We start from the raw sequence: 9,915 nt of genomic DNA, 5'->3' as shown, positions 1-9,915 counted from the left end.
GGAATGACTGCAATAATACTGGGAGTATGGGAGAGGGACTGCAACCATACTGGGGATGACTGGGATCAAACTGGATTCATTGAATCCACTGGAAGTGTCTGGAATTTACTGGGATCATTGGTGGTGACTGGAGTCATAGTGGGATCATACTGGGAGCAACTGGGACCATGCAGGGACAAGTGGCATCCTCCAGGCAGTGCCTCCCCTTTCTGAGGAGAGAGTTAAAAAACCCCACACCCCCCCACAGCCTTTGGAGGGTCTTCAGCTTGGAATGTGGATCTTCTGGTTGGTTCTTTTGTGTGGGTGTCATGGTTTGAGATAGTCCCAAAATCCAATTCCCTAGCTCCATCCCCCCTCCCACATCTCGATCCAATGTGAGATGGGTTTTCCAGACAAAACACACCAGACTCAAAGTGGGGGAAAGGGAATATATTACAATGACTGTACAAATAAATATAACATCACATTATACACATGATCACAACTATCTCTACCATGACATATAGTATTTACAATGATCAGATCTCTTCTCCCCTCCAAATAAAAGTCCAGGAGGGAAAGAAGGACAGATCCCTTCCAGTCCTTAAGCAGCAGCATCTTCTAAGGCAGCAGGTTCTGTCTGTCTTCTCCACATGCAGCAGCTGATAGCTGGCTTTCTGCCAGCACTCACGAGGGAGGTATCCAAACTCTCCCTCGGCCCCCTTGACACAGGCAAAGGGGTCTTCCATGGGCTTCGTAACCCCAGACAAGATCGTTTCACCACGTCATATCACGAGACACAGGGGGGTCTTCGTGACGGTCTGGTATCTCTTGCAGGGCCTCTGTGCCCTGTCTCTCAGGCTGCCACCGTGGCAGCAGTGCAAGGGGGGAGCCAAGGTCAACTCCCCCTGCATTCCATCTGGCCGTCCCAGTCCAGCTCCAGGACGCTCTTTTGAGCTTCTTAGCTCCTCTCTCTCCGGTGCTGCATGTCTAAAACTTTTCTCCTTAATAGGAGTCCATGTCCCTCTTCTCCAAGAGGGTCTCCAAGGGAGTTTTGGGGAATCTGGTACAGTCTTACCCCAAACTCTGTGTCTCAGCTGCTGGCTCTCTTTCTCCTCCCTTTCCAGGAGTCTTCTCTGCAGTGCTGCATGTTGTTTCTGCTGCTCCTCTGGTTCAGGTCCTTATCTCTGGCTCTCTGCCACCGTTTCTCTGGTCAGCGTCGGCTGCTGCTCTGCGTCCATGGAGAAAACATCTCCCGGCATAACTACAGGCACCTAGCCCAGCTTTATGCTGTTCCAGGTCCCTGCAGCCCCCCAGCCAAGGGCTGGGAGGCCCCAGAGGGCCCAAGGGGTTCAGAGCCCCTTCCTCGTGGCTCTACAACATGGCCACCTCTCCTACAACAACCAAAACTACAACTCATCTCTTCCGGTCTGGTTGTGATATGTTTACATTTTTGCAGGAGCGCCCATTGGGAAGAACCTCAAAATTTCCAAGGGTTTCCACCCCTTGGGGTCTGCCACTTTTCTTTAGCCTCTGGGGGAAAACAAAGTCCAAACCACTACACTATGACTCAGTGCCGTCATCATTCTGCCAAGGATATCCTGATGAACCCGTCTGTCACCGCAGTGTCAGGTGATAGCCCTGACCAAAAGGGGACAGGGGGAGGTGCAGAACAACTGTCCATAAGTGTCCCTTGGCTCAGGGGATATGCAGGGCAGCAGGGATGCGTGCTGGTCTCCTTTCCTCCTTTCCCCTTCCAGGTGACACTGGCCAAGGCCCCAGCACCTGCTGCCACGAGCTGTACACAGCTCCCCTGATGTTCAAGGTCTGACAAGCTTAATAAAACAGCTCCCACCAGAGGTTTGGTCTGATCCCCCTGATCTGAGGGGAAACCGTGTCTATGGGGGAGGAAGGCATGCTTTCTGCACCTCATTGTTGTACCTCATCAAAACCACTTCAAGATTTGGACAAAAATCAAAGGATAAGCGACCAAGAAGGCTCCTGATAGCCTTAAACAAAGCAGATGTTGGATCCTGATTGCTCCCTTTGGGCTAGAATAGTCCCATTCCCTGTCAGAAAACTGCCTGAAGCCAGACACAGTCCCATGGAGAGCTCAGCCCTGCACTTGGCCACTGGAGCTGTTCTACAGCTGACGCTGCCTGACAGGGTGGCAACAGAGCCCCTCTGCTCCCTGTAGCTCAAAGCTAGTGGGCTCTGGGCACAAAGGAGTGAGGTCAGGAATGGGCGGGGGAATCCAGAGCAAGGGGCTACGGGGATCGTGTCGCTACTCTGAAGGGGACCTTCCATGGGCAGTCAACGGTATTTATTTCGGAGCGGGCCGTAGGGGTGCGTGGGGAGAGCTCTCGACTCTGCAGTTCCTCACGTGTCTGACAGGGCGTCTTGGGAGGCACTGCAGTTCCCCCAGCTGCTCCAGATGCATAGCACTGAGATTTCCTTCTTTCCTTCCCTTCTTCCCTCCCCAGGGTCTCCTGTGGTGTTCTTCTGGCATTGGGTGTAGCAGGAGCCACCCCCAGGGCTCTGCATGGGGCAGGCTGGGTTGTGGCAGTCTAAAAATGTGTAATTAATAAGGAAATTGTAGATTTTGCATATAAGTTGTCGTATTGTATTGTACTGTGCGTATGTTCTGTCCTTTCATTGGTTGATACTTGACGCAGTACCGTATAGGGTTATGTTCAGCCCCTATCTCCTACGATTGGTTGTAATTTGCATGCTCCGCCTAAACCCCATCTTCTGTTCCAGTGCCTTCCTTACCCACGTTATTTCAGGCTGGAGCCATTTTGCGCAGTGCTTTTTGTGCCCTTTTGTTCCTCCCTTTAAGCAGTTCAGTTGCCCCGCTACTTTTAGAACAAAATCGCCTTACCAGCTGCACCCAGAAAAGTTGGGGAGGTCTTTATTCAAGCGCTGACCTCCGCACTGGGTGGTACCTGCTACTCCTCAGGTGATTGGACAGAGCCATTCGTTGGTGTGAGTTTGGCATTCCCCACCCAAACTGCTACAGGAGTGCCAAGCTATTCTGAGGAATGGGGAGTTGTTACGAAGACTTGACCGGAGCCCTGCTTAGAGGGGCTGGGAGAGGTCCAGCAGCATGGAGTGAGCCTGGCCAGTGCAGAGGGGCCCCGAGCAGGAGATGAAATCTCTTGCAGAGAGGCGCCACTTGCCACAACAGCAAACGGGGAAATCTTCCTCTCCCTTCAGGTCAGAGGTAGAAGTGGATGTGATCAGTGGTGTTCAATTCCCCTGCAATGTGGAGGTGGAGATCCAAACAACCTATAAACAGACTGGCTCGAGCAAGGAAAGGCTGGGATGCTGCGACAATTATTGTGGCATGGTACTAAGGCAGGCCTGGTAAATCCAGATCAGATGCTCTGGCACCTCTGTTAGGAGGCAAAGTCATCCCAAGGGCTGGAGGCTTCTGCCCCGATGATGTCAGGAGGGGCTGCACTCACTGGTGTCTCTGAAGGTGTGAATCTCTCTGGGATTCTCCTGGTTCTTGTGCCATTTCCCAAACAACATGAGCAGGAGGAGGGCTTTGCTGTCGCTTGTGGGAGAAACCTGCCTCTGGCTTTAGAGTGTTTTGAGAAAGTCCAGCTCAGACCTGCTTCATTTTCTAATGAGGGAAGTTGTCTTCCTCCATAGGCTGAAAAGGCCAGGAGCAAGTTACCATGTGTGTACATTCCCATACTTTCCTTTTGCTGTGCATAGGGGCTTTGGTCCCGTGGAAATGCATGGGGCAGAGGACAGGGGACCTTGGGATCAGGTGGCAATCTTGGCTACTGGAATGTTTCAGGATTCTTGTCTGCAAGCTGCAGTTGAGTGCGTCGTATCACTACTGAACCAGAGATGCTCCCCTGCCGCTCCCATCAAGTGGACTTGCTTTTGGGGGTCTTGTATTTCTTTCTTATTGTCTTTCACGAATCCAGGGAAGAATGTGTGCGATTTTCTGGTTCTTCCCCTCACCTAATCCCCTAGCTGCTTTTTGGAAGGCCTCTTGCAGAAGCTGATACTGAAGCAGTGCTTTCAGGGTTACCCAGGGACTCTGAGAAACTGGAGGGGGAGAGATCACAGATTCAGTGCTGCTTGTGGTCAGGGACTAACAGAATGGCAAGCAGCTGGCTCACTGGAGAGAGATATCCCATTTCTAGCTAAATGAAGCTAAATCTCTTATCCACAAACTTCTGATTCAAGTCCAGGCAGTTCTGTCTAGACTGGCCAATGGGGCTGATGATGCCTGAGACCAAATCTTCCTTCCTGGGGCATTTCAAAAGAGCCAGCCATACTGAAATCAGGAGCTTTTCTACATGTACTTGATGAGCTCAGCTGCCTCAACATCTGTAAGTTTTCTTTTTTCAGACCCCATTGACGATGTGCATGGTGACCTCCTGGGATCCCATGGCAAAATGAACCTTCTTTGCCCCTGCGAGTGTAGCATCTTCCCCTTGCACTCCCTTCCTGGAGCAGTAGGTGCTGGCACAGCAGCCCTTCATCTCCAAGGAGTCCCCAGGGTTGTGAGGGGGGATGAAGCTAGGTGGACAGCAGATCGCAGTCAGAGGCCATGGAACAGGTTGGACATGAGCTTGGGGAGACCAAGTGAAGTTCATCCCATATTAAAAGCCTCTATGGCCCATGAGGAGACAGCGAATCTCCCTCTGGAGAGCCTAGGTCAGGAATATACCCGCATCCATCATCGTAACGTCTCTGCATCTTGTTTGCAGACAAACCTCCTGTTAAAACTGCCAGAGCTTCCAAGCTGACTGCAGGCAGCAGTTGTAGAGCCCACGGCACCAGCTCCTAGGTCAGCAAGGAGTGCCTTTCAGATGCTGTCTCTCTCCCTTGTAGATCTCTTTGTGCTGCCCCAGTCTTTCTGATCTGCCTCATCCTTGACTTCTCCACCCTGCTCCCTGCCATTGCTTGAGAAGGAGTTATCTGCAATGCCTTTGGGCACCGGGAGCCCAGAGACTGAAACTTTCCAGCAAGAGCCCCAGGCCTGTACAGCAGCTGTAAATTTCCCTTGTAAGAGCACTATCATCTTTCAGCCCAGTGTTTATTTAGCCTCATTGTCTATGTTGTACAATGTGGCTGCTTCAGAGAGCCTCTGTGGTCCTTCCACCTCTCTGCCTGGCCTGGCTGTCCTCAGGGCATCTTGCCAAGCTCTCATGTGGTGCTGCTGACCCCTGGGCTGGTGTCATATATCTTTTCTAGAAGATGATTTTTTTCAGCAAACGCCCTGTGGAGGACAGCAAAGCTGCAGAGGTGAGCCCACATGTCAGGAGAGAGCCTGGCTGTCCCAAGAGCTGGTGCTGATGGGGGCCAAAACTGCCCCTGGTCTCCCCCCATCCCAGTCAGCAGTGGGCTATCAGGATTGAACTGTGAAGTTTGTTAACTCCTCGGCAGCATCCCTGTGGGGTGGGGAAGACAGGGCAGGGGAGCGGCTGGATGGTGAGAGAAGGGCTTCCAGGTGTTCTGGATGAGATGTAGCAAAGCCATGGGGACCATGTGCTGCTGCAGCCCAGCCTTCCTGGGTGCACTTCAGGAAAAGTGTTCTAAGAAAGCCCTTCCCTCAAAGCAATGGCCTTGGGTTTTCTGGTTGCTTTTCCCAGAGGAAGCAGCATGTCAGCAAAGGGATCAAAGCTCAGGGGATTTCCAGTGAGAAGGACACTGGGAGGAGTTGGGTATGTATTCTTCCATCCCATAAAATGAGAACAAATGGGCCGGAGTGAGAGGTGAGGGATTTCCAAAGTCTGCTCATCTCTGATGTCTCCCCTCCCTGGCATGGAGGGATCCAGTGCCTCCGGTGCAGACCCAAAAGCTGTGCTGCACATCCGGAAGGTGATTGTCCTGCTTCTGGTCAGGACAGTGTTAATTTGGGCAGTATCCAGGAGGGGGCACAGCCAGGACATAGAGGTTATTCCTCATTTTGTCAAGGATGGGGGAAGGGGTCTCTTCCAGGTTGTGTGCGTGGTGGCAAAGTTGGGCACCAACTGGTGAGCAATCACGTGTGAGTCATTTGCCTCCCTTGTACACTCTGTTATTAGGATTGTTTCTGTTACTGTTCTGTTGCTGTACTGTTTTCTTATTTCATTGCCGTTTCCAGTAAGTTGTTCTTATCTCAGCCTGCGATCTTTACCTTTTGTGCCTCCAATTGTCCTGTCCAGCCTGCCTCAGGATGGAGGGGGAGTGGGAAGGAAAGGAGGAGTGGGAAGTGAGCGAGTGGCGCACGATTTGCATGGTTTCAGTGAGAACACTAAATTATGGAACACCCGTCTTAAACACATCATCGTGGCTGGGCTTCTCGAACGAAGATTTCAGAAGGCTCTATCCACATTTGTTACGAGCACGCTGGTGGCTTAGGAGGCCAATGCGAGATAGACATATCCGATTGCAAAAGGCACAGCAGAAAGACTCCCTAGGTGGTATATTCTGCAAGACATGATTCTTTCTGCCTTGTCTTTTCTCCTCGAGAGTGATTCTGCGTGCGTTCTCAAAGGAAACAGCAGCGTTAGAGATGGTGTGTCTCCAGGCCTCCCGATTTGAGGCCAGAGTAAACCAGTTCTGTTGATTGATATGGCCGAGGCTGAGATGTTTGTAGCTATAATTGTCTACAACGTGGAATAAATAATTCTGATTACAGTATTTTAGTATTTCTTATTTTATTATTTTAATAAGATTTCTTATAACATTACTATCTATTGCTGAATATATATAACATGTAATAATGTATTATAAAGTATTACTTCTCTCTATATTTCTATATTATATTTCTATATATATTTCTATATTTCTATATATACTTCTCTCTATATATATTCTATATTTCCATATATATGTCTATATTTCTAATAATATTTCTATATTATTATAACTCTCATCTTCTTAGCTAAATCATTCCCTCAGGTCTGAGAAGGCGTGTCGAAAACAAGGATGCCTTGGCTAATAAACGCAGTGCTAGTCTTCCGTTCTGCTTGAGCCAGGGCCATAATCCAACGCCATCATTGCCAGAGTGCCCTGAATGCTTGTCTGACGTGAATCTCTGGGGCGTGGAAACCCTCCTCTTCTTCTCTGAAGGGCGGTAGTCTGTGTACTGCACAATCTCTACTTAATATTTGTTTTCTTAGCTTTAATATAATGCTTCAACACTGCTTCCAAATACTGCACTATGTTTCTAGCTATAATTATCTACAACGTGGAATAAATAACTCTGCTTAAAGTATTTTAGTATTTACTATTTTATTATTTTAATAATATTTATTATGCTATTACCATATATAGATGCTGTGTCTCCAGGCCTCCTCATTTGAGGCCAGAGTAGACCAGTTATGTTGATTGATATGGCCAAGGTTGAGATGTTGTGTCAGGGAGTCCTTGTATCTTTTCTTCGGGGCTCCTCTCTTGCGGCAGCCGGTGGAAGTTCACTGTAAAGCAAGATCTTAGGGAGGCGGTGTTTGGTCCTTCATCCTGGAGATGTGTCCTGCCCAGCACAGCTGTGTTCTCAGCAACGTGGCCTCAATACTTGTGACTGCTGCTTGTTCTAGAACAGATGGATTGGTCACATCTGACCAGTGGATGTTTAGGATTGTACGGAGGCAGCGTTGATGGAAGCGTTCCAGGAGTCGCAGGTGGTGGCTGTAGATGACCCATGATCCGAAACCATATAAGAGAGTAGACAGCACTATGGCTCTGTAAACACTGACCTTGGTACTTTTCTTCAAGTCTTTATTTTGCCAAACTCTTTTATGAAGCTTTCTGAAGGCACTATATGCCTTTGCTAACCTGTTGTCTATCTCCCCGTCAATCTTATCATCCAAGGAGATGAGGCTACCTAGGTGATTAAAGTGTTGGACTTATTTGAGCTCTGATTGGCCAATGGTGATATGGGGATGATGGAAGACTTCCTGAGGTACAGGTTGATAGAGAACTTCTGTCTGACTTCCAGCCCAAAGAGGTCAGCAGTGTCTGCAAAGCAGGATGTTAAACGCTGCAGAGCTGCTTCTGTGTGGGCAGCAAGGGCGGCGTCATCAGCATAAAGCAGCTCCCGGACAAGATGGTTTAAGGTCTTGGTGTGGGCCTTCAGTCGCCTTAGGTTGAAAAGGCTTCCATCGGTACGGTATCAAATGTAGATACCATCCTGATCATCGAGGTCTGCCATGGCCCTTTGGAGCATCCTGCTGAAAAAGACTGTGAATAGGGTTGGAGCGAGAACGCAGCCGTGTTTTACACCGTTCTTTATTAGAAAGGGCTCAGAAAGTGCATTGCCATATCTGACTTGGCCGTGCTGATCCTCATGGAGTGAGATGATCATTTTAAGGAACTTGGGGGGACAACCTAAATGTTCCAAAATCTGCCATAGGCCTTTTCTGCTCACAGTATCGAAAGCCTTGGTGAGGTCAACAAAGGTTCCATAGAGACCATTGTTCTGTTCCCTGCACTTCTCTTGCAGTTGTCTGAGAACAAACACCATGTCTGTGGTACTCCTGTTGACTCTGAAGCCACACCGACTTTCAGGTAGAATTCCTTCTGCTATAGTGGGTATTAGTCTGTTCAAGAGTATTCTTACCAGGATTTTGCCAGCAATGGAGAGCAGAATAATACCACGGTAATTTGAGCAATCTAGTTCGCCTAGTTCCCAATGGCATACCACAAATTCGTGACATTTGGCATGGAGTGCAAGGCCCCCATGTTTCCAGACTTCAGGGGGAATTCCATCAACCCCAGCTGCCTTGCCGATTTTCGCCTGCTGTATGACCTTGAGGGTTTCTCCTAAAGTGGGAGCAGTATCCGCTTACTGTGTGATGGACTGAATTGCTGAGTCTTGGACTACACAGTTGGTACTGAAAAAAGTCTGAAAGTGTTCAGATCATTGATTCAGAATGGAGGTTTTATCTGTTAGAAGTGTTTGACCATCAGCACTGAGTACCGGGCTTTGGACCTGGTGTGCAGGCCCATATGCTGTTTTCAGAGCCTCACAGAATCCTTTGTGATCACCCGTATCTGCGTATAATTGAATTTTTTCAGCTAGATCAATCCACCACTTGTTCTGGATATCACAGAGTTTCTGTTGGAGCTTGCTGCATGCAAGACGAAAAGCTGTTTTCTTGCATGACAGGACGGCAGTGCAAGGTGTGCTTGGTGGGCAGTTCGCTTCAGAGGACAGAGCAGAGCTGTTTACGTCCTAAAATGCCCCCATATGAGCAGGAGGCAGGAGCAGAGGCACTGTTCACGAGTGCCATTGTTGATTGTCTTCATCAGAGAGCTCCTGAAGTGCTGCTGGGGGGACGGTAATACAGGACCTGGACATCAGGTTAGGGCAGGGGCATAAAAAGGTCACCTGAGAGGTGTAATGCAGGAGTAAATGCAGATGCTTTGTCTGGGTAAGGGATACAAGGAGCCTCCCCAAGGATGACAGGGATAAAACCAGCTGCTGCAAGACGTGATGAAAAAAGCCATCCAAGCAAAGTCATGCCCGAGCTGGATGCCCCAAGTCTAAAAGAAGAAACACCTCGGAGTGGAGCAGGAGCCATATGAACTGTGCTGAACTGGGCAGGAGTGAAACCACCTGTCCTGAGAAGAACTGAGTAAAACTTGATGCCCCATTCCAGGCAGGGGCCAAACCAGCCAGGTCAAGTGTTGTTAAATAACCACCAGCTGCATCCTTGGCGCATGAGAAACACTATCTGCCTGCTGAGCAGAGGTTACACCAGGTGTCCAGAGGACTGCCTGTTGCTAAACACCTCTGAAACTGTCGGGATAAATAGGACCCTCTAACAAATTGGCTTTTTAGTGTTAGAAAGCAAGGGATTACTTTTATTTGCAGCCCTGCGTGTGCATGTGGCTGACAAAAATCCTGCCTCCGTACTGACAGCAAGACATCGCTTTTCACCTATTTATACAGATTTGGCAAACAAAGGAATTAATGTTCAT

General features: G+C 49.2%; 1 protein-coding gene across 1 annotated transcript in view; it reads right to left on the bottom strand.

The window, feature by feature from the left end:
- Nucleotides 1-4,346: 4,346 nt before the first annotated feature.
- Nucleotides 4,347-9,915, bottom strand: part of LOC135404761 (uncharacterized) — a 257,462-nt gene continuing 251,893 nt past the window's right edge. The window contains exon 4 of the mRNA XM_064639498.1: nucleotides 4,347-4,592. Coding sequence (XP_064495568.1) covers nucleotides 4,347-4,592 — 246 coding nt within the window. The remainder of the gene's footprint in view (nucleotides 4,593-9,915) is intronic.

The sequence above is a fragment of the Pseudopipra pipra genome, chromosome W (assembly GCF_036250125.1).
Source record: "Pseudopipra pipra isolate bDixPip1 chromosome W, bDixPip1.hap1, whole genome shotgun sequence".
Taxonomy (NCBI): Eukaryota; Metazoa; Chordata; class Aves; order Passeriformes; family Pipridae; genus Pseudopipra; species Pseudopipra pipra.
The sequence above is the reverse complement of the archived record's forward strand: the minus strand, read 5'-3'. Positions and strand labels throughout refer to the sequence as shown.